This window comes from Sus scrofa, chromosome 9 (assembly GCF_054392235.1).
Source record: "Sus scrofa isolate SSC_HxYL_T2T_F1_AM1 chromosome 9, Sscrofa_HxYL_maternal_Yorkshire_Landrace_v2.0, whole genome shotgun sequence".
In the NCBI taxonomy this organism is placed as follows: Eukaryota; Metazoa; Chordata; class Mammalia; order Artiodactyla; family Suidae; genus Sus; species Sus scrofa.
Window position 1 is genome coordinate 49,309,129 of NC_139391.1, and position 24,067 is coordinate 49,333,195.

At 41.6% G+C, this 24,067-nt stretch overlaps 2 protein-coding genes across 24 annotated transcripts in view; one reads left to right on the top strand and one right to left on the bottom strand.

Moving 5' to 3' along the window:
* Window positions 1–24,067, top strand: part of LOC146399891 (uncharacterized) — a 393,141-nt gene that overhangs the window by 315,780 nt on the left and 53,294 nt on the right. The window contains exon 3 of the mRNA XM_084976388.1: window positions 21,406–21,614. The gene's annotated coding sequence lies outside the window, so the exon portion shown is untranslated. The remainder of the gene's footprint in view (window positions 1–21,405; window positions 21,615–24,067) is intronic.
* The window catches only part of LOC102164776 (uncharacterized), a 441,263-nt gene that overhangs the window by 81,714 nt on the left and 335,482 nt on the right, over window positions 1–24,067 (bottom strand). For 2 of the 23 annotated variants that reach the window (XR_014815509.1, XM_084976404.1), the window contains one exon: window positions 4,150–4,262. The exons of 15 other annotated variants lie outside the window; for them this stretch is intronic. Coding sequence is in view for 7 of the 8 variants with exons in the window: in XM_084976404.1 (XP_084832530.1) it covers window positions 4,242–4,262 (21 nt within the window). In the remaining variant the exon portion in view is untranslated. Of the gene's footprint in view, window positions 1–4,149; window positions 4,263–13,799; window positions 13,876–20,582; window positions 22,104–24,067 lie in introns of those variants that run through there. 6 more of the 23 variants (XM_084976393.1, XM_084976389.1, XM_084976396.1 and 3 more) reach the window with 5 other exon arrangements.

Below are 24,067 nucleotides of genomic sequence, written 5' to 3' on the forward strand. Positions count from 1 at the left end.
TTTTTCTACTTTCAATTTGTCTCACTGCTGCTGGGCGAAGGATGCTCTAAGGCCCACAGACAAGCTGTCTTCTTGGAGGTTCTGTTCAAAGGATGATCTCAGTGTATTCCAACGTACGTCTGTCTTCACCAGCTTCAGCTTGCTCCCATCCTCAGCCACGTTAACCATAGGGAAAGCCTTGACTCGCGTCACCAAAGCCTGAGAGTAAACAAGCACAAGCCCGGGGCCATGCATCTCGGTTTCAAAGACTGCAGGCCTAAGAAGAAATGCAGGAATGCCCCTTAAATTTATACAGCACTTTGGGTAATCTAGGATTTGTTTAGCTTGAGACCTTGGAGTAGAGGTTCAAGTGTGTTGTCTGAGAGAGCAAACCAAATGCTGGTGGAAAGTAACAGGAGGAAGAAGCAGAGTTGTTTAAGGATGAGCAGCATTGGGGTAACACCGGATGAGCAGGGGCAGAACAGAGGGAGGATGGAGGGTCCTCAACGAAAAAGAGGCCAAGAAAATTACCTACAGCTCTACTGGTGACATTTGGAAACATTAAATTAGGACTAACAAATATCTGGGAAGAGGAGTTCTCATTGTGGCTCAGCAGTTAACAAAGCCAATTAGGATTAACGAGGATGCAGGGTCTATCCCTGACCTCGCTCTGTAGGTCAAGGATTTGGCATTGTCATGAGCCTGTGGCGTAGGTCACAGACACGGCTCGGATCTGGTGTTGCTGTGGCGAAGGCCGGCAGCTGTAGCTCCGATTCATCGCCTATCCTGGGAATTTCCATGTGCCCCAGGTATGGCCCTAAAAAAAAAAAAAAAAAAAAAAAAAATCTGGGAAGGTTTGAATCTGTGACCTTGGGCAAATTGTTCCCTCCACTGGGTTTCCACTCATAAAATGTAGGACTAGGATGAAGGCTTCTTCCTGCACCAGCATGCCGTGATGGAAGGTAGAAGAAAAGGGCTTTGAAGCCAACATAATTACTCCTCTGTCCAGGGAAATATAAACAACAATAACTCCAACAGCCTTCAGCTCTGCTTTTGAATGAGTTCTTTGCTTCTGTCTGAGAGGCAACGTAGTCCACTCCTTGGGGAAAAGTTGAATGCGGAATGGTAGACCATGCCCGTTTCCATCTGGTTTCATTATGTTATTTTGAATTCTTATCAATACATAGAACACCTAATATAAGTTAACGAGATTTTACTGAGCATCTGCCATGCACCCAAGGCTGCAGCAGGTCCTCTGGGGTAGATAAAGAAAAACTCTGTGACACATTCAGGGTCATCAAGTATCTTAACAATTTCTCAGGCTTGTCTCATTTTAAAAGCCCTGTAGAAAACAAGCCGTTATATTTTAGAAGTCCAATTTTTAAGATAAATATGACTTCTATTAATGTAAGCAATCACGTTTGACTGAATTTGCTTGTTTTTATGCTATTACTAATATGCATTATTTATGTATTATTTATCTTGTTATGCATGTCTGCAAGGAGCCTCCCTTACAGATCATACACTGGCTTGAATTCTGGCTGGATGCCTCTGGGTAAAACAAATAAAAGTCAATCAAAAAACTTTTTGATTGTGGTTGCCAAGCAGGAAGGGATTGGTGAGGGATGGAGTGGGAGGTTGAGGTGAGCAGATATAAGCTATTATACATGGAGGGGATAAACAACGAGATCCTACTGTATAGCACAGAAAACTATATTCAATGTCCTATAATAAAACATAGTGAAAAATAATATTTTTAAAAGTGTGTGTATATATAAAACTGAATCACTTTGCTGTAAGAAGTTAACACATTGTCAATCAACTATACTTCAATAAAAAATTAAAATTTAAAAAATAACTTCGAATTTCCATGCCAATGCATACTTGCATATTTTGAAGTTCCACTCAAGTGCGCTATGATAGGAAAGAAAACTAAGTGAGTAATTTTCAGGAAACTACTCTAATTCCTGAATGTGCATATTGGTTAACATTTCTGCACATCTTCTGAACACTGATGTTGTCTCAGATTAATTTCCAGCAATGGACTCTTATCCTTTGGTAAGTACCTATTTTTCAGATACCAAGTAGACAGTCAGTTATGTCATCTTCCCTAGACTTGCTTTCCTCTGAAGTTTTCTAAGGCTAATCATTAATCAATTTATTGCACATGATAATCCTTTCAAAAATATGCAAAACAGAATTTTTCAGAAAGTAAAGACATTTCAAATGAGGTCCTTCCAATACAAATTATCTTTGTCATGACCTGAAAGTAACTGTCCAAACTGTTCTGTATGAATATTCCTTTTGTATACTTTCGATTACATGTATTTAAACATACAAGAATGATGTAAAACACAGCATATCCAATAATGGAAATTGCCAGCCACATTATGTATTTACAAGCAGTTTATAAAATGGTGCACCAAAAATTAAAGTGTATATTCTTCCTTAAGAAATGATACCCTGTATTCTTTTTCCCAGTAATTCAAAGCAATATTTTGGGAACTTGGGCGTTCACAACTGGGTTCACTATACTCTTTAGTTCATGAAATATCAAAGCATATTTATATCCACTGCCCTTATGGTGAATCCAGTAAGATGAGAGGCAGATATTTGGGGGGTCAAACCATCCTAGTCTTCCTAGGACTGGGGAGGTTCCCAGGATGTGGCACTTGCCATGGAAAAGTCCCAGCAAGTGGGAGATGTGTTGATTGTCCTGTGGGTATTATAATTCCTCTTTACAGTTGGAGAAATTCAGGTACAGAGAAGCAAAGTGCTTTGCCCAGTTTACCCAGCAAATGAGAAGCAGATGTGGGACTCAGCCCTTTGTATTTCAACAAGAGAACATCTGAAATGAAGCAGATCCCTGCTATTTCCTCTATACCTTACTTCCACCTGGAACTGTAAGAAAACCAATGTCATCCTTGTCTTTTTTGGGTGCTACTATTCCAAAAGCGCTAGGATGAAATATGGTGTGTACTAATGAATGAGGCCCTTTGTCAAAATCCCATATTATTTGGAAAGAAGAATATGGCAGTTTTGTGTTTAAAGAGGATGACAGAGGGACTGATCACTGCTCTTAAAAGCAGAGGAAACACTAGGATATGGTCTGTCTACTCCAACTTCCTCCTAAGACTATCAACTGTCTCCTGTCTTGAATGAGCCATTTGTGTAATTTCACGAAACAAATCAACTTAAACGAATCTCAGAAAAAATGACCAGGTAGCCACCCTTTGGATCACAACGTGGTAACAGCCAACATTCACTGAGGGGTTACTGTGTGCTATGTGCTTATGCTTAGAGTTTTCAGTGAATTAAGTCAATTCAGCCTCATAGTAACTCCATACAGTAGCAACTAATATTCCCACTTTACAGATAAGAAAAACGAGGCTGAGAAATGTCACACAGCTGATAAAGGTTGGAGTTTGGATTTAAACCTAGGCAGTCTGCTCCCAGAACCTGTGGCTTTTGGCCATCCACTATCTCACTTTTAATAAAAGCAGCTCAACAGCACAATTCCCACTACCCGGTCACTCAGACAGAACTCAGACCTAAAACTAGCTGGACCACATAGTCTTCAGATCCATAGTGGGTATGCTGGTTTACCTGACTAGGTCAAAAAATGTGAGGCTATCTGGTCATGGGTATGAACGGATCTGAGGGAACAGATTTTAATCTATTAATTCCAGAGTAAGATAAATTGTCCTGCCACGCTTCAACTATTTATTCAGGACCTGTATTTCCCTTTCTGGAAAATGCAAATAATATGTCCTGGCCTTCTAGGAGAAAGGACTAGGTGAAATAATGGGAAAGCACTATGCAAACTGTAAAGTGCTTTGTACAATCATCCCATATGTTAAGGAACTTCCAAAATAGCAATTTCTTCCAATGCCCTTGCAAAGCAAATGAGACACAGCTGCTAGAATGCTCTGCAAAGGGAGAGAAATCCAGCTCTTTAAAACATTCAAGGGGGAAAACACACACCATAAAATTACCCTGAAGATGAATTTTATAAGAAGCACGGAAGTGTCATCAAGTTTTTTTCCGTGGTTAGTTCTAAAAGAGTGCCAGCGTTGCAAAGATCAAACGAGAAGTTCTTCCACAGAAACCTGGGGAAATACGCTATTTAATGACACTTGCATAATAGTTAGAAATATAAGTTATACTCACATGAGGAGCCAAAGTGAGGAAGCCAAGTTTACTGGCTCTTCTGCGTCTTTTCCAAAGACAAGTCTGTTGCGGGAAAGAAGGGGAGACTTGTTCTAAACTAAACAAAAAGAAGCCTTAAAAAAAAGAAAAGAAAAAAGGAAAGTAAGAAGGATGAGGTGTTTGTGGAATGCTATGAAGTGCTGAGAGTGACTCAGCACTTGCCACGGGCCAGCAACAATTAAATGAATTGAAAGAACTCTAATAAAATCCACATTCCCTGTAATCTCAGAACAAGATTGCGCCACTAAAGAAAATGTTCGCCAACACATTTGGGGGACTATGGTTTGATGGAAGTTGCTTGGGGGTGGGGGACCTCTGGGATGAGCCAGAGACTCCTCAAATGAAGGGGTCTAAAGCTAGAGGAGGCTGGGTTGGGTGTCTGCCCTCTTCTTTTCCTCTCACCTTCTCTCAAGGGATTTCAGCCCTTCTGCAATGAGCCAAAGGAACAAGTGTGTTGGCCACTGGGCAACGGGAAATAGTTAAGCCAGTGAAGTCAAGTTTCTTTTGTAGTGTAAAACGTATACACTGTAGAAGCAAGTCCTGAGATGGGGTGGAGGGGAGACTTTCCCAGGATCCTCTGCACCCACGAGACTCTCCCTACAGATGCATCTGCAGTGAATGGCACCCAGGTTATCCAAGGTGAAGGCCAACGTAATTTTTTAAGTTCTTTGGTGAGAAAAAAAATCATGATTCCTCTCAGTAATAATTTCCATCTTTATCTATCCTCTTAGCCATTAAGTTCCATGCTAAAACTAGCTTCAGTTTCTTTAAATCCATTTTGTGGACATGGATGAATGATTTTGTTTTTGCCTTAAAAGTATACATCCTTCCCATATTTCCACATGTCGTTCTCGTACTAAAATCATAGTGGAAACCCAGGAAGTTCTCTTGTCTTCTCTCAAGTAAGAACTCCCCAGTGCTCCGCCTCAGGTGATAGGGAAAAAAAAACCAAAAAACATTTTGTGGTCTTGGCATCATTTTTCCTATTTTAAGTGGCCCAGTGTGGACTGAGTGGAGTGTTTAATTTTCACATCTTAAGAAAAAAAATGAAGTTAAGAGCTAGAGATTTGGCATTTCCACATTAACTTTTTTCCCCAAAAATGCTATTGTTGATTGCTTTTTGTTCCAAATTAAACTCAGGTGTAAAATATATTTTACATATCATTACTGAATGAAATTATTGAATTTATGTAAGATTCACAAACTGAATTGTGTAAGTTTTCTGCCAAACTACTCCTCCTTCCTTCATAAAGGGAGCTGTTCAGTGTTAATCAACTGATTACCATGAATGAAGTCTACAAAAACCTGTTAAAACCAAGATACGGCCATTTGGTTGCCCTTGAAAAAAGGAAGTTATTGTTCTACTTGCTTTTCTTTGGTTCTGAATAGGAAAGTTTTAAAAATCGGGTTCGAGAGTCTTTTTGGTGTGTTTGTTCTCTCATTTTGGCATTCCCATGGAGGAGAGAGGGAATGTCCTATTTTCATCAACCATAAAGATACTACTTTGAGTATGAAACACAGTCAGGTCCCAAAGAAATCACAGTAGAGCTTTCAGGAATGGGAAGAGCTTTTTCTCTAAGGGACCGAAGGTGAGATTTTCCTTTTCAGTTCAGCCTTTTAACACCAAAGTAGGAACCACTTCTACATCCATGTTTGGAAGCATGGCATGTCTGAATCCCATGACAGACAGCTTAAGTAAGGTGCCTCCTTGTTCCTGACCAAGCCAACAACATGCATTTGAATCTGAGTTGGATTTAGAGGAGCTATTCAATAACTTGTACAGGAAGTCTGGGGCATCGAGATCTTGGAGAGGATTTCACTCTTTTTGTGAGCAAATCTGTAGATGGCGGGGCGGGGGTCAGACTTAATTTACCTAAAATTTTGTGGAGTTTCCCCACTGTAGTAATTTCTCCCCAGTCCCTTCATCCATACAATCGGGTTAATACAACATACTGTGCACGTCGATCATAAGGTCCAAAGTGTATACATTAGATGCTTACTATAGTGCCCGGCACATAAGAGCTGAATGGTTGTTTCTTGTTTACTGGGCCCCAACATTGTCTACTGCTAACTGACAGTTCTCCAAGAAAGCAACGTTGGGCTATCAGAACCTTCTGCCACCCTCTCCCCTCCTTCCCCTGCAAGAAGAAAAACCATAAATAAGAATAATCCTCTAATGTTGACAATTCTGTTGTACCTTTTGTATCTTGTGAACCCCGTCACCTTATACCTACTAGAATAATTTACTGGATACGGACCATGGTCTGTTTACTATAATAAACACTTAACATGGGCAATCTCATTTCATTTTCCCTACAACCCTATGAGTTCAATATTATGGTTATTTTTCTTTTGCTTTAAACACACTTACTCACCAATATGAAGAACCCCAATAACCATCCATCTTATGTATTTTTCATCATTGAGAAATATTATGGAACACCTTCTGAATTAAGTTTTTCAAACTTTATTCAAGCAAAAAACAAAAATTCAGTTTCAATCCTCTAGAAAGTGACATTTTTATTTTACCCCTGAGAGGAAACAGAGTTGAGATTAAAGGGGCCCATTATCTCTCTCCCCCCTTTTCTTTTCTTTTTTTAGGGCTGCCCCTGGGGCATATGGAAGTTCCCAGGCTAGGGGTCAAATCAGAGCTGAAGTTGCCAGCTTACACCACAGTCACAGCAATGCCAGATTCAACCTGCGTCTATGACCTACACCACAGCTCATGGCAACCCCAGATCTTTAGCCCACTGGCGAGGCCAGGGATCGAACCTGCATCCTCATGGATACTAGTCAGGTTCATTACTGCTGAGCCACAACTGGATTGTCTCTCTTTTTTTAATCATATAGGTGTTTCCAATCTCTGATGGAGTGTATGACCTAATCATAAATAAAAATGGCAAGAACTCCTACTGAAAGCTGCTTAAGAACTGTAGCCAGTATCTACAAAGTGTCAAAATGACCACTCTGACAAGGTGGTAGAGATCAGCCGTACTGTCGAAGAGCAAGAGATGACCGGAGAAGAGTTCTCATGGAAATACTCTACCCACATTCACCAACTGAAAAAAATGCCATAGACATTCACGCACATTGAATTGGCAAATAAAATTTCGATACAAATACCCCTAATTTTAATAAACATGAAGGCTACTAGAGCAACAAAGAATGACTGTGCTTGCCACAGAGGCATTTTCCAGGGAGCGTCCCGACTTGAAAAGACATGACATCTCTATTCAAAAACCTCAGTCAATTCAGTTCATTTAGAAAAACTCCTCAAATGAAACATTTACTGCATGCTTTTCAGATTGTGTTTGGTTTTGTTTTAGTTTCTGAATAAATATAGACACATATATGTGGGCTTTGTTTTCTTCTGCATCATTTTTGATATTTGATGAGATAATGTTGGTGCTTCCCTCACGGAGAAAACTGAAACAATCAAAAGGGATTTTACAAAGGGTCTCAAAGCTACACTTACGATCCCCAGCGGCATTACCACCCCAAACACGCCTGTTCCTATAAAGGAAAATATCTGATTTCCCTGATGCCAAAACTCCACCTGGATACTAGATGTTGTCACTATTTGCTGACCCAATGAAATTGCTTGTGGGATCTTCCCTATCCTTCCTAAAACATTAATCTGCCTGTCCCTCTTGACTGGATCACATCCATCAGCAGACAACCCTATTGCTATTTCTCGAACCCCAGACAAACACAAACACCACCACTGCCAACACACGCTTACCGGGACCCCAGTTTTGTCACCTGTTTCCTTCTCATTTCTTTGCTTCCTTTTGCAGAAACTTCGAGAGTTGTCTTTCCTCGCTCTTTCTTCTACTATCATTCTATCTTAAGCTATTCTGATCAGACTTTAACCATCGACCACCCCCCAGATATATTCTTATTAGAGTTACCAATGATCTCTAGTTGTGAAATTCAATAGAAAATTTTCAGTTTTCCTCTTAATCAATCAGCAGCATTTGACACTATTTTCCCCTTCCCATCTGACTCTTGAGGGTTTTAATTTTTTTTTCTTTTTTTTGGTTAAAATCTTTTTTTTTTTTCTTTTTAGGGCCGCACATGCAGCATATGGAAGTTCCCAGGCTAGGGGATGAATCCAAGCTACAGCTGCCAGCCTACACACAGCCACAGCAATGCAGGACCTGAGCTGATTCTGTGACCTACCCTGCAGTCTGTAGTAACACTGGATCCTTAACCCACTAAAGCCACATTGATGGTACTAGGTGGGGGCCTAAACCTGCTGAGCCACAATGGGAACTCCTGTTTCTGGGTTCTGAAGACACTGCACCCTCCTAGTTTTTCTCCTACTTGGATGGTCACTCCGTCTTGGCCTCTCCTTGACAGTTTCCTCTACTTCTTGACCTCTTAGTGCTGGAAACCCCCAGGGTTGAGTTCAGTTTCTCTTTCTACTTTATCCAAACTTACTCACTTGATCATCTCCTTCAGCCTTACAACTTTCACTATCCATATGCTGATGACACCATCTTTTAGGCTCAGATATATCCAACAGATTCTCATAAGTCCTACCTATGGATGATCAGCAATGACCCTACATCTCCCATCAAGGGTCTAACAGTCATCTCAAACTCGGTATGTCCAATATTCCTCACAAGCTTACTCTTCCTATAGCCTTTCACATCTCAAACGACAGCAATCTCATCTTTGTAGCTTCTCACACCAAAACCTTGAGTCCTTTTTCTTTAGCATTCTTTATCCAATCTATCATGAACTCCTATTGAACTTTACTTTCAAGGTATATGCAGCACTGAACTACTTCTCACCACCTCTACTGATCAACCCATGGTCCAAACTACATCATCACTTGCTTGGGCTACCAGCACAATCTCAAACTAGCCTCTTAACTTCTGTCCTGGCCCTACTCAGTATATTCTAAACACAACATCCAAAGAGGTATTTTTTTTTAGAAAGCCAATATTTTGCCATAACTCCCATTTCACTCAGATTAAAACCATTCTCTTATAGTTCCCATTGTGGCTCAGTGGTTTTGACCCCAGCTACAATCTCTGAGGATGCAGGTTCAATCCCTGGCTTTGCTCAGTGGGTTAAGGATCCAGTGTTGCTATGAACCATGGTGTAGACTGCAGACATGGCTTGAATCCTGTGTTGCTGTGGCTGTGGTGTAGGCTGGCAGCTGCAGCTCCGATTCAACCCCTAGCCTGGGAACTTCCATATGCTGCAGGTGCAGCCCTAAAAAGCAAAAAAGAATAAAACCAATCCCTTCTTTGGTTGACACGGTCAACAAAGAATAAAACCAATCCCTTCTGAGGTTGACACGGTCTTGATCTTGCCTCTATGTGCCTCTCCAATATACTACTCCTCCCCCTTTCACACATTTTGCTGCGGTCCTATTGTCCTCTTTGCTCTTTAAATACACGAGGCATGTTCCTGCCCTTTGGCCTTTGCACAGGCTGTCCTCTCTGCCTGTGACACACCTCCTGATACATGCTTAAAGCCCTATCTGTCTCAGGTCTCTGCTCAAACAGCAGCCTTATTTACAATTGCAAGAACAAACAAAACCCTCCCCTGCAGGCCCCTAAAGTTGTGAACCTCATTACCCTGCTTTATTTTCCTCCTTTCCACAGCATCTACTACAAGGAATATAACATATTGCTTCATGTATTATGTTTACTGTCTCTGCTAGAATGTAGGCTCTGCGAGGGCAGGAATTTGAGTATATCTGGGTCATGTCTTTCCCTAAAGGCCTAGAATAATGCTTGGCATATGAAGTCACTCAATGTGTGTAGAATTATATTAAATTGAATGAAATAGGCTTCCGGGGGAAAAAAATGAATTGATAACTTTGTGCTTATAGGAAATAAGGGCTCAACTTAAAAAGGCCTGATACAGAATTATTGTCTATGATCCAATTATTCCCTAAAGCAAGAGGAGAAGACACTTGAATATGTGGTCCATTTTCTGGGAAAGAGAATATGGAACCAAAAATCACACCCTGGGGAAAAAAAATGGAAACATATCTTCTATTGCTTTTAAAGATTCAGTCAGTATACAGAGGACATGAGGAGGAGTTTGGAAAAGGCCACAGTCATGTGTTCTACAAAGTCAAGAAGGCGCTGGAAGTTTAACTTTTTAAAGAACTATCTGGCTTTCTTTCTTTTAATTTTATTGGATTATAGTTGGCTTAACAATGTGTCAATTTTGGGGTTATAGCAAAGTGAATCACTTATACATATATCCATTCTTCCTCAGATTCTTTTCCCATATAGGTTATTGTAAAATATTGTGTAGATTGTCCTGCACTATACAGTAGGTCCTTGTAGATTGTCTGTTTTATACACAGTAGTGTGTATATGTTAATCCCAAACTAATTCATCCTTTCCCCTTTGGTAACTAAGTTTGATTTCAAAAATCTGTGAGTCTGCTTCTGTTTTGTAAATAAGTTCTTTTTTGTATCATCTTTATTAGATTCCATGTGTATGTGATATACATGATATTTGTCTTTATCTGACTGGCTTCACTTAGTATGGTAATCTCTAGGTCCATCCGTGTTGCTATAAATGGCATTATTTCATTCTTCTTTATGACTTTCCTTCCCCCAGTATTCATCATAGCGCTATACAGACACCCTTGAGGTCTGTCTGTGATTTGCGCCATTGATGGCTTAGCTAAGTCTCATTTTATTAAAGTAGTCTCAAAAAAGAGGAGCAGTGTGTATATGCTAATCCCACGGAATATTTATTTTTACTCGCTTTGGCAATCGTAAGGGAGATCAGGTAACAGTGTTCTCAGTGTGTGGTCCTTGGACCCGCAGCTTTAGCAACACCAGGAAACTTGTCATAATTGGGAATTCTTGGGACCCATCCCACCCAAATCTACTTCATTAGAAATGCTGAAGATAGTATTCAGCTGTCCATGATTTAACAAGTCCTCTGGGTGATTCTGATGCCTACTTAGTGGTGGGCATTTTGGCTGAAGAGATATTAAGAAAACGAAATCAGAGAAATCATCAGTATTGTTCATTTTCAAGTTTACAATGTCTTTTTCTAAAACTTTTTTTATGGCTGCATCTGCGGCATATGGAAGTTCCTGGGCTAGGGGTTGAATAGGAGCTGCAGCTGCCGGCCTACGCCATAGCAACGCTGGATACAAGCCGCATCTGTGACCGATGCTGCATCTTGCAGCAACATTAGATCCTTAACACAGTGAGCAAGGCCAGGGATTGAACTGGAAACCTCATGGATACTAGTCAGGTTCTTAACCTACTGAGCCACAATGGGAACTCCACGATTAAAAAAAAAAAAAAAAAAAGCAACATTAAAATACAGATCATCTTCACTAATAAATGCAATAAACTCCTAAGTCATCCAGGACCCAACACTAACATTTACGAAATACTCTTTCTGGGTATTCTGCCTCAGATTAATGAGAAAGTGGCAGACTACTCACATATTCCAGGAGCCTTATTTAATGATTTCGCAATGCTCGGAGCTGTTGGCTCTTGGCTCTTCCCATTAAGATTTATGAACCCAGATTGCAGCAAACCATTTTTCAAATTATCTTCAAGTTGACAATTCCATTTCAACAATAAAGATGATCACAATAGAATGTGAATTAAGGGGAAAAATAGATATTGAGGGTTGTAGAAATTTGTCAAAAATGACATACTAATTACATACAGTAACCCACAAGTAGGTCACCAAGAGTTCCTTTGCATTGATTATTTGCTTGATACAGGATTATGACACAAAGACCATCAGTTTGTATTTATTTAAAGAAAAGAACTCCACCTGATCTGTGAAGTTCAAAACCAATATTCTGTAAAGCCCAACTTCTTGTAACTTTCATATTCTCATTGGGTGTTTAAGAGTAGCTAAGAACCCGATTTTAGAAAAGATATAACAAATCTAGTAACCTCTCCGAGGGCACATTGTTATGGACAAAGTCAAGATTGAGTCTCAGGTTTCTTGGGTTTTCTTACAGACGCCAATTCAGTATAAGAAATACATGTTAAGCACCTGCTCTGTGACAGACTATGAATTTGGGGATGGGGCTATAAAAATTTCTGACACTGTCCCTGTTTTTAAAGAGCTTGATGCAAGAGACCCTTTTATGCATTTCCCTGATTATTTAACATCCACCTTTAAGTTCTAGGAAAGTCACTGAAACAAATGGTAAAGATGGTCGATCTCAGCGCTACAGAAATCTTGGGAATTCCTGCCATGGCTTATCGGAAACAAACCCAACTAGTATCCATGAGGATGCGGCTCGGATCTGGACAAGCAAGGATTGCATCATGAGGTGTTCAAGTTCCTTGCGCTGACCACACACCATCCAATCAAGGCACCGTGTACATCTTGTTGATGAAGAGTTTCAAAGCGCCTGTCATAGCCTATTAATATTCCATGCCCCAGAACAAAATGTGGAGAAGCTATGTGAAAAACAACGATAAGCTTGCAGAAAGGCAGTGGGACCTGGAGCTCTAGGCTGGAGAAGACTAAAAGCTAGCTACGAACAAAGAACATTTTACGATGAACAAAATAACATGATATTCAGATACACTTCCAAACACAAACATATTAGAACTGCTATTGCTCCTTCCATTATTCTCTTCATTATCTGAATATGAGGTTGAGTTGGGGGCCGGTGGGGGGGGGGTCTGTATTTTTTTCAAAACACTAGCAGCTCCACTTTAGAAAATGTTCAGGTAAAGTCAAGAAACTTACGTGACTGGGAACTGGAGATCCTACTTCAGGTCTCCACTTTACCACTTACTGGATTTATAACTAAAAGAAAGATGTTTTTCTGGAGTAGAGGGGGTATGAAAATAAGACACCCTCCGATAATTTTTTGAGGAGGGTAAAGCTTACCATCAACTATTAGCAGTTACACAGATATGAGGCCATATTTACGCTTTTGGTCAACATTTATTTCAGCACTTGTGATGTACTCTGAGTGGCATTCAGTCCTGTGGGTACCCAGGTGACTAGGACAAAGTGTGGATGTTTTTATTCTATTATTAGACAATCTGGGGGACATCCTTAAAAGAGTAACGCCAAATGGCCTTAATTATGGAAGAACTGGACTTAAGAGAGTTTTTTTTTAACAAAGTGAGATTACTTAAAGAAAAAAATAAAGACTTCAGCTTTAATAACTTTTTTTAAGCCTATAAGATGCACTTAGGTCAGCCAATATGAAAGCTAAAAAAGAGAAAAGAATTTGCCTCAAATTATTATACCCCACTCCACCCTCCCCAAAGAAAAAGGAAGTTTGGAGAAGAGATCAGGAAGAAAGAACTTTCTCTGGAATACTGGAGCTTCTCTGATTGAATCTCTTTGTTGCTCTGTTGAAGATATTTTAGAAGTGATTAGCTAATTTTCTTTCTCAATGGGCTTAAAGATATGACGAAAAGCGGGGTGCTGCAATAGTCATTTTTTGGAGTTCCACTCCTAAAGCTCTGTGAATGGTAACTAGGTGGATTAAAAGCCTGTTTTCTTCTCTCTCCCTTATTTGGCTGATATGTCTTCTTCCAGATTTGGAAACTCATAGACATTGCTATGAAATGTATCACAGACCATGACTCACTATGAAAAGGACAAGTGTGTAAATTGCCTTACCAGTGACAAATCCTCTGCCTGTCCTCCCCTTTTTTTTCTGGGACAAAACTTCAGTTTTTTCTCTCTGATTCATATCCTGAGGAAATCAAATCACAAAATGGCTATGTTCAATTAAAAAAAAAAATCTCCAACCCACCACACTCTAAAGAATGTAAAAACTTTTTAATCCAGATGTTCACGATCTTTCTCTCCCAAAACCCAACTTAAAGATGTGAATCATCCAGAGAAAGAACTAAGTTTATTTGAGTCCACCAGTGCCAGGAATGCTAGGGGCTCTTCTATAATAATTGTTGACATTAATTGAATTCTTACTAGGTATGAGTTACCAATCAAAGTTTTACGTGCATTATTTTAACCCAACCTACTCCAGGAGATAAATACTATTATGGACCCTAACTCATAAAGGAGGGAAGCAAGGCTCAGAGAAGTTCACCAACTTGCTTAAATGATATAGTAAAGCAAGATGCAGGGATGGGATTCAAACGCAGAACTGTCTGACACCAAAACTTTAAACAGTTGGAGTTCCTGTTGTGGCTCAGCAGTAATGAACCCGACTAGTATGCATGAGGATGTGGGTTCAATCACATCCTCACTCAGTGGGTTAAGGATCCGGGGTTGCCATGAGCTGTGGTGTAGGTGGCAGACACGGCACAGATCTGGCACTGCTGTGACTGTGGTGTAGGCTGGCAACTGCAGCTCCAATTTAACCCCTAGCCTGGGAACCTCCATATGCCATGAGTGTGGCCCTAAAAAGACAAAAAAAAAAAAAAACAAAAAAACTTAAACCGTTAAAGACTATCCTCATTAGTCCTTTAAAAAAGGCAGATGTACTGTCTACAATATGCGCATAACATGGAAGCTCAGCGAAGTAAGTTGGTCAAGACACGTAGATTATAAATGTTCCTTTGGCCTGGCATTTAAACTCTGGTCAGGCAGACTCCAAGGGTCCAGTCAGAGACACTAAGCCCCAAATTACTCACATGCAACTCCAAGTAAATTCTTAAGTCAGTTCAAATAAATATCTACTCTGTACAGAGCACCACACATGAGACTCTGAAGATACGATGCAAGATTTAAATATGTTGTACCTACTTCCATAAAGAGCAGCTGAAGAGCCACATAAAAAAATGAACCTAGACCCAGACCTTATTTTACGCCCTTCACAAATGCACTTAAAAGGGATCACAGACCTAATTTAAAACTCAAAATGATAAAAATCCAACAGGTAACATAGGAGAAAAGTCTGGATGACCTTGGGTGACTTTTTAGACACAACACCAAAGCCACGATCCACAGAATTGGTAACCTGGACTTCATTAAACATTTCTGCCCTGCAGAAACACTTTTGAGCAAATGAAAATAGAAGCCGTAGATTCAGATGAAATATTTATAAAGATCTATGAAAAGAACTATTATCCAAAATATATAAAGAACTTCTAAAACTCAATAATAACATAACCAAAAACCCAATGAAAAAACAGATCAATGACCTCAACAGAAACCTCCCTGAAGAAAATATACAAACGGCAAATAAGCATATGAAAAGATGCTCCATATCATGGTGGCTGCAATACGTTTTGAAAAATGAAACATGGTTAAACAAAATTTTAAGTAAGTAAATTCTAGGTAACAGAGAAATTACATATATGAATGGACTGAGGTCAGTTGCAAATCACTGTGTCACCACAGGTCAAGTTGTATCCTGTGATTGAATGCACTGTGAGGGGATGCAGGGATGGGCAGTGACTGGAAGAGAAGTTAGTTGATTAATGAAAGCTTCTGAAAAGAGGAATAAAATAAAGCATACGAAGGGTGGAGCTGATCCCACTGCCACTGTCTTCCTATTTTGTTGATAGAAAGAAAAGATACTTTGGCCAGCCTGTGGAAAGAAATCACAACCTTAGCACTGACTAAAAGAGTTCCGTTAAAGATATGGCTTGTGATCACAGAAAAATGATAAGAATGAAGGAGAAGAAAGGATTTTTTTCTATAATTACAGCTCAAACTACTAGCCATTATTCTTTCCCTTGGAGAGTAGATTTCCATAGGGCCCCCTCAAATACAAACCGTAATAATTATAAATCAAACCCAGACTCATTCTCTACAAAGAAAAGCAGAAAGGCAGATGGGAGGGAAGAAAGTCAATTGCAACATTTCCAAGGGATTTTCCGTGAGATCTATCCCCAGTCTAATGAAAAAGAAGAGAAACTCTTTTTTAAAAAGTCATCTTGGAAAGAGAGCTTTACTGGATGAAAGGACAAGAACACCAATTGCTTCTTTCAGCTCCCCTCCCTGCAAACCTCAAATTTAATAAAGAATGGGCTGTTGAAAAGAATCTTTGGGGTGATAAACAAGTATTCCCTATTTACAAGGTTCTATCTAAGCTGTGTTCAACCTTTCTTCAGTCTAAGGCACAGACTTCAGCCTAGAATAGGAGGATTTACTGGAGTTCCCGATATGACACACGGGGTTAAGAATCTGACTGCAGCAGCTCAGGTAGCTGAGGAGACACAGGTTCTATCCCTGGCCTGGAGGAGTGGGTTCAAGGATCCCGCCTTGTTGAAGTGAGGTGCAGATCACAGATGACTCAGTTCCTGTCCCAGGAACTTCCATATGCCATGGGTGTGACCATTTAAAAAAAAAAAAAAAAGTGGATTTACTGAAGCTTGTCTAGGAATAACATTTTCCAAAATGTACTGAGGAGGAACAAGAGGGACTCAAAATGCTAATAAATATTACTAAATAAAACAGTTCTATGGTCAAATATCTTTGGCAAGGCTGAGTTCAATTTTTTCTTTTCTTTTTTTAAGGGCCACACCTGCAGCATATGGAGGTTCCCAGGCTAGGGGTCAAATCGGAGCTACAGCTGCCAGCCTACGCCACAGCCACAGCAACTCAGGATCTGAGCCATGTATCTATGACCGACACCACAACTCACAGCAACGCTGGATCCTTACCCACTAGGCGAAGTCAGGGATCGAACCCACAACCTCATGGTTCCTGGTTATTTTCGTTTCTGCTGAGCCTGATGGGAACTCCTGCAGTCTTAGATATGTACACGTACATTTTGCATCTCCGTGGGGACATGTTCAGCATTTCTCACACTTGTTTGACCTCAGAATCCCCTGTTATTTTATGGAACTTATATTAATATCTCATAGATATGGTATTCCAAAAGGAGCCACATTCTCTTTCCTGACATAAATTTTAGAAAGGCTAGGTAAATGGAATAATGAATGGAGAGAGAAAACACCAGCTGGCCATGGCTTTGACCCCACACCTGGCACTTCCTTGTCTTCTGGGTTCATCACTGAATAAGCATGAGTGATCAATCTCTAACGTTTTGTTCAATCATTTGCAGAGCTACCCTCATAGCACCACGAAAAAGCATGAGGGTCCTTCTCTCCAGCAATGATCAGTTCAGGCTAAGCCTTGGTGCTGAAAGTGGGAGAAAAGGCAGGGAGAGCCCTGTAAAACCGGAGGAGCTCATGGAGTGAAGATTATTTACACTGTGTGCCTACACCAGGGGGGGTCCACTAAAATTTACTATCTCATCCTAGTCTTTGAGATATGCTTAAAGACCCAGAGTTCAGGTTGCTTTAGTGGGTCATTCTGTGTCTGATGGATGCACCTGCCCGCTCTCTCCCGCACCAGAGCAGAACACAAAACACTGTCACATCCAATGTGATGGGATCACATGTCTTCAGACCCTTTTTATGAGGGTGACGCTCTAAAATGCCATCATTATTCACTATTATTTAAGGAGGAGGAAGGAGAGGCACGGAAGGGAAGTTTTACCCCTCAGAGGGAAAGCCTCAGGTGAACCTTCTGGCTACCAGAATATATCGTTCAGAATATACAGTGGGTAGAGAAGATACCTTGCAATTACGACATCAAAACAAATTAATTCCTACCATGTCCCACGTCCAGCTGAGTCAGACTGCCCTATCCTCAGAGTCAGAAATGTATAACAAGTCAGTCAAGTCATTAACAGGTTATGCATTTTGCAATGTCACTGACCAGAATGTTTAGTGAGTGAGTAAAATTAACCCAACTTCCAACACGAATTTTGCATCTTTCCATGTAAAGGTACTTATACCTCTTTTCATATTTCCAAATACTCCTGTCAAGCACACTCTGTTTTAACAATAAACAGACTTATGGAATAACTTAAGTTTGTATTGTGCTTTACAGTTTACTAAGTACTTTCATGTACAGGTCTTCTTTTATCCTCAGTATAATTCTGATGGATCTTAGTGTCTTCATTTTCTGATGTAGGAATTAGGATTATTGCTAAACTAATATCCAGCAGAGACTGAACCCCAGACTCTGATTCCAGATTTAGCCTGTCAGTTCCCCACAATTGGCACTGAAGGATTTCCCTTCTAAGCCCACGGCAATCTCAATTCTTTTCTATACTTCTTGTTCCATGTACTAATAAAATTCCAAGCACATTTCTGGAAACTATATTCTTTTTCTAGTTACTCCATGTGTCTCTGCCTCCTCTACCCAATTCAAACACAAGCCTTTGGTGACACTGTACTTTCAGGGACCCCTGAAGAACGTTCCTTCCCTCTAGACCCCATTCAACCAGGTTTAACCCTCGGCGACAGAACACAGCATAAGCCAGGAGGGGCGCCTTCCCACCCCTCACAAACTCTGCCTTTCTCAAGCCTCGTCCTTGAGTAGGGAAGAGTCTCTCCCGTGTGCTGTGTGTTGCTGGAACACCAGCTGACGTCCGGGGTGGACGCACACCACTGCCCTCTGCTGCAGGTGTCCGTTTATCATACGTCTCCCACTTGACCTTGGTCATCTTGAGAAGGGAGACCTTGGGTCACTTTTTTCTTTGAATCCCCAGAACCTCATACAGACTAATTAATAAATATTTTAATTTAAAAAGTAACCCGAGATCAATTAAGGCAGTTAGTGTCTTTGAGAGGTTCCCAGTCTCACAGGGAAGAAAAACATATACACAGACTACAGCCAATAACATGAGGCACTGTACCTCCGGGGTACAGATGGGTTCAAGGGGCTCTGGGAGCACAGACAGGTAGGGACCCAAGGCAGTTGGCCCTCAGAGACAGTGAAGTTGGGCAGAAACTTCAAGAAGAGTAGACACTCTCAGCCAAGGTGCATAGAGCTGACAGGAAAAGGGTGGGAGTGGGTGGCGAACAGGGGTGGCAGGCGATTCAGGGGTTTGGTTTGGGGGGCAGCATAGCAGCCCCTTCTCTGGGGGAGCTGCCGCTCTCTTCAGCCAATCTTGTGGTTCTAATAGCAACTGCTCATGATATCTCGTTCCCCTGGCCAGGAAGACTTCCCAAAGGTTTTGCGAATGTCTTCGGGCTCACAGAAGAAACAGAGTGAGAAAATAAAACTGGCCCAGAGAGATAAGCCAAGGAGAAAGTTGGTGGAAGTGCGTTGTGGAAGCACCCCAGTCCCTGATCCAGTGGTTTCTGGAATCTGGTGCACCTCTGCCGTTCCTGAAGTCTGGTTTTCTACCTCAGCTGAGTCAAGATGGGTTTCTGCCACTTGCAAACACAAGAATCCTGATCAATGCTAAGACCTTAAAAAAAATCTCCCACAACACGCACAGAGGTAGGCACAAAGTAGCTACTCAATATTTTACTCCTCAAACAGACCTATTTCCATCATCGAGTTCAACCTCTTTATTTAAAGATGGGGACACAGGCTTACATAATTTCCCCAAGAGGTTCTACAAAAGAGTTTACATCAGAACCTGAACTTTTCTCAGACCAGTGTTCAATACACACAGACTGCTTCCTTTGCTGTTTGCTGGCTAATAAGCCTCAAAGGGTTCCTATTTGGTGGGGAAAAAAAAGGAAGAAAAAAATCAAAATGGACAAAAAATTCCTGAAAGGACTGTAAAGTGATGACATTATTGTTTTTTAGTTAATTCTGTACCAAATAGTCCCTGACATGCACCTGCCTCTGGGGTAGGTGGATATTTTGAGACAAGGCACCCTCCTTGACCTCAAGGAGTTCACCAAGCAGAGTGAGGAGACTGCACAGGCTATCAGAGCTCACAGACGCTCAAATGAGCCATCTGGGAGAATATGCACTTGTTATGTTTGCAAGTGCTGGTAAGTCTCTTTTGAACCAGTTATGAGCCAAACAAAAGTGTCACCTCATAATTTCATAGCTGCATTTAAATTCATGTTAATCAAAAATAGTACCATTTCAGCTGGACCAACTGGATACGGCACTTGGTTTTTAGAAAATGCAAAAAAGCCTCCAAAGACAATGGTTTCCTCCTACTAAGTATATTCAAAAGAAAAGGCGATGGGTTCTGAGGTCTACTGTCAAATAGGAGGTTCGAAGATGTTTCGCCCAAGGCTAGGCAGCATCACTGCCCTGAAGGGAACAGCACTATTCAGGAAGGGTAAATGTTTATGATGCATTGTTAAAATAATGAATTCTAGAGTTTACATTACCTTTCCAGACAGGCATATATCTGCCTAGAGGCAGGTGCCAGTATCACCTGAAGTCACCTTGCATCTCTTCCCTCCAGCTCTGATTCTGCCACCGCTTACACTGGTTTTCTCTAAGTCTGTGATGGGCTGGAGAGCTATTTCCGTCCTAGTTCTTCTCCTTATATAGGTCAAATCCCATTCCAATGAGCACCATAACAATAACCACCTCATGGCCTGGTTATTTTAGACAGCCTGATAAAATGAGAATTAAGCATGACCTCCCAGCCAGAGTCGGCTGTTAGAGAACTTGACCTGAATATTATTTAAGCAAGGAGGCAGCCAGTTTCTTATGTTTTTATCTTTGTGGCCCTGGGGCATGGCAAAACAGTCAGACAGAGGTACAGAATCATCATCAATGAGTCCAAACCACAGTACTCAGGTTCCTGCATCAGTGACTCCTACTACATGATGGGCCCTGAGAAATCAGAAGGTCTGGGGGTTCAATGCTGAGAGTCTCCCTGTAAGAAGAGTCTCTGTGTTCAGGAGTTCCCATTGTGGCTCAGCAGGTTAAGAACCCAGCTAGTATCCATGAGGATGCGGGTTTGGTCCCTGGCTTTGCTCAGAGGGATAAGGCTTTGGCATTGCTGTGGCTGCGGCGTAGGCCAGAAGCTGCAGCTCCCATTCAACCCCTAGCCTCGGAACTTCCATAGGCCGCAGGTGCAGCCCTAAAATGAAAAATTAAAAAATCAAAAATTAAAAAAAAAGAATCTCCATGTTCTGTCCACTCCAGCCAAAGGAACTGTTCATCCTAATTCAGGTTATAAATAAGCCCTCTTGTCACACTGGGCATCTCCAACCTGAGGTTTTTTCCCCTCTATTCTTTCCCAGTAGGGCTGGATTCCTGTGTCTTTTTGCATGTGTTGCTGTTTCTTAGAACGAAGCCCTGGCTGTCACACTCGCCAATGCTCCTCCACAAGAAGGTAAATTCCCCCAGGATAGAGCTTCGTTTGTTCGGCTTCCAGCTCTGTGTAACATCTGAATCCTCTTGCTAGAAAGCTTGCTGCACAAGAATGTGAAATGTCATGTCTAGAACAGTGCCTGGCAGACAGTAAATGCTCCATTACTGTTCGCTAAAGGGTGCAAGTCCAACGCCATCCCTTCCTCTCCCGGAGCAGTCGAGGGTCTCTCCTCTGACCTTGTTGTCCTGTTAGCGTCTCTCTGTTCTGACAGTATGGGATGCCCTACTCATGCTCTATCAGTTTTCCCAGCTGAACTGGAAAATACTATGTTTGATAGCTCCATGTCTTCTGTGCCTGAAACAGTAAGAGTTCGCTCACTGCTTATTGCTTCAATGATTGAAAGAATGAATTAAAATGTTTCTTTGGTAACAATCAAGGCTGAGGATTTATGACTTAACATCATGCCTCAAGTTTGGCCTGGACTCCAGCGCTTTCCAAGCCGAAGCAGCCGTGAGTCACCGGGCTGGGCAGGGAGGGGAGGGGAGTTTGTTTGCGGAGGACTTGTTTCCCGACCTCGATGAATCACATGTATAATCACCCCAACTGCATCCTGTCTGGGGAAGTAACCAAAATCCCTATTTCTGGCCTTAATGGCTTTTTGGTTTTATGAGTAAATGCCACTGGCATGCCATTAAATAAATGCCCTCGGAAAGCCCTCAGCCAGTGCTGTGACCTGTGACAGGCAGGTTGTTGAAGAGCAGCCTTGGGAATGGAGCACAAGACCAAAGAAGTAGGCTATGCGTCCCACCTGGACCGTCGCTCTCAGAACTACCTGGTGACCTTGCTTCTGAGTTCTTTCCAAACATCTGTTAGGCTCTTTTCTGGTAAATCACAGGTATGATCAGGCCATTCTCCTACAGAAAAATATGCAGTGGTTCTCATCATCTCCAGAAGACAGACCAAACTTTTTCACCTAGAACACCATCTATATCCTGGCTCTGACCTACTTCACCCACTTTTCCTTCCCACGCCCCCACATAACCAGATGCTCCAAACAGAATGACTTTCTGATCACATATAATCCTATTCTTTGCTCTATGACTTTGTTTCCTGCTTCCTCCTCGTATGTCCACCCCCTACCACTTCCAGATGTCTAAAGAAATGCCACACCCTCCACAATATCATCCGCAGCCGTCCAATAAGAAAGAATAAAGTCTCCTTCAAGGACGCTCAGATTCCATTGGGGCTGCCGTTCCACTATCTCTAATGTGCTTTGGAAACATGTATGTGCATGTTCGTTTCTCTAGTAAATCATTTCCGGACGAATATCTGAATCTTAGTCAATGTGATGTTCCTTCGACTCCTAGCAGTGCTGGCCACAGTGGACACTCCAAATAAAAGTTAGCTGAGTGGAAAAAGAGAACGAGTTCCACTGTTCAAATCCTCATCTTTGAGAATCTTCAGGAAAGGTGTGACATAGAAGTTTCTTATTCTCACTCTCCTATTTTATCCCTTACCTCCTCTCCAAGAGAACACAAGATTAAGAAAACCTTTGGTCTCTGCAAATAACTTGGTTTTATATCCATGAAGCCTCAAGGCCAGTTATCTGTTCTAGACGTTCTTCCTCCTGATAGCCAGCACCTCAGGGCCCACCTTGCTAGTAAGGCAGAACAACTTCAGAGGAAAAAACAGAATTTTGGTCATTAACTGAGTCAAACAAAAAGATAGCTGAGAGGGTATCTGTCATTTCAAAGAGCAAACTTTTAAAAAGATAGCATATTCTAAAAACAAAGACTTTTCTGTTACTGGCTGTTTGGGAATATCCACGCCCCAGTGCCAATGTCAGGGTGGGCATACTCGTTCAGTGTGGATAAGTGAGAGCTGAAGCAATAAAGCTTAGCTTTGTCTGATCGCAAAGCAGTGCAGTCTCCTTTCTGTTGGTTGGAATGACTGCTTATGAGAACAGGGATATAGAAGCAGAACAGGGTTAAAATCACCTAGGGCGAGGTCAAAGAACGAGAGAACGGAACGTCAAGCATTTTGCTTCCTCTGCTGTCTTTGGGCAATGACCACTTCTGAGCAGATGAGAGATGGACGGCCACCACTGCAGCTTGAGAGCCACCTCGACACGCTGCCATCAGGGCAACGCCCTTCCCTCCCCAGGTGTCATCCTGCCACACCACGTAATGGCTGAAGGACCACAGAAAAGCCTGCAATGTCTTCGCCTGCGAGGTGAGGATGACGCCTCTGACAAGGTACCAGTGTTAGATCTTATAAACTGTAAAGTACTGCTTCGATATTAGTTGTTGGTGCAAATTCAGAGGTTTTTCCTATTACCCTACACCTGGGGTCAGCAAACAACTTCTCTAAAGGGCCAAGTAAGAACAATTGCAGGCTGTGTGGGCCATGTGGCTCTATGGTAACTACTCAACTCTGTCTGCCTCTACAGCAGGAAAGCGACCCCTGACAACATGCAAATGAAGGCATGTGCTTCGTTCCCATCAAAATTTACAGAAACCGTGGTAGACGGGACTTGGCCGTATTTGCAAATCCCCGCCCTACACCTTTAGAGTGAATGAAACACCAGAGGCAGACAGAGGGGCATATCTAAACTCTTTCCCAGTGGGAAGAGTGGCATGTCAGTTTTCGTGAACAACTGTCCTGAGCCTGGCAGACCTCCCTTTAAGGCACTTCTGGAAATCAGAGTTTTAGTTTTGTGCATTATACCACCATGGCCATCTTCAGCATTGTCAACCTCATTCTGCACCTCACTGAGAAGTGTTACTGACACAGGCATAAAAGAACCCTAGTTTTCTATACCTACCACTTGACCACACTCTTCTGGGAAAGACAGCTCTGATTATTGTTAAAGAAAATA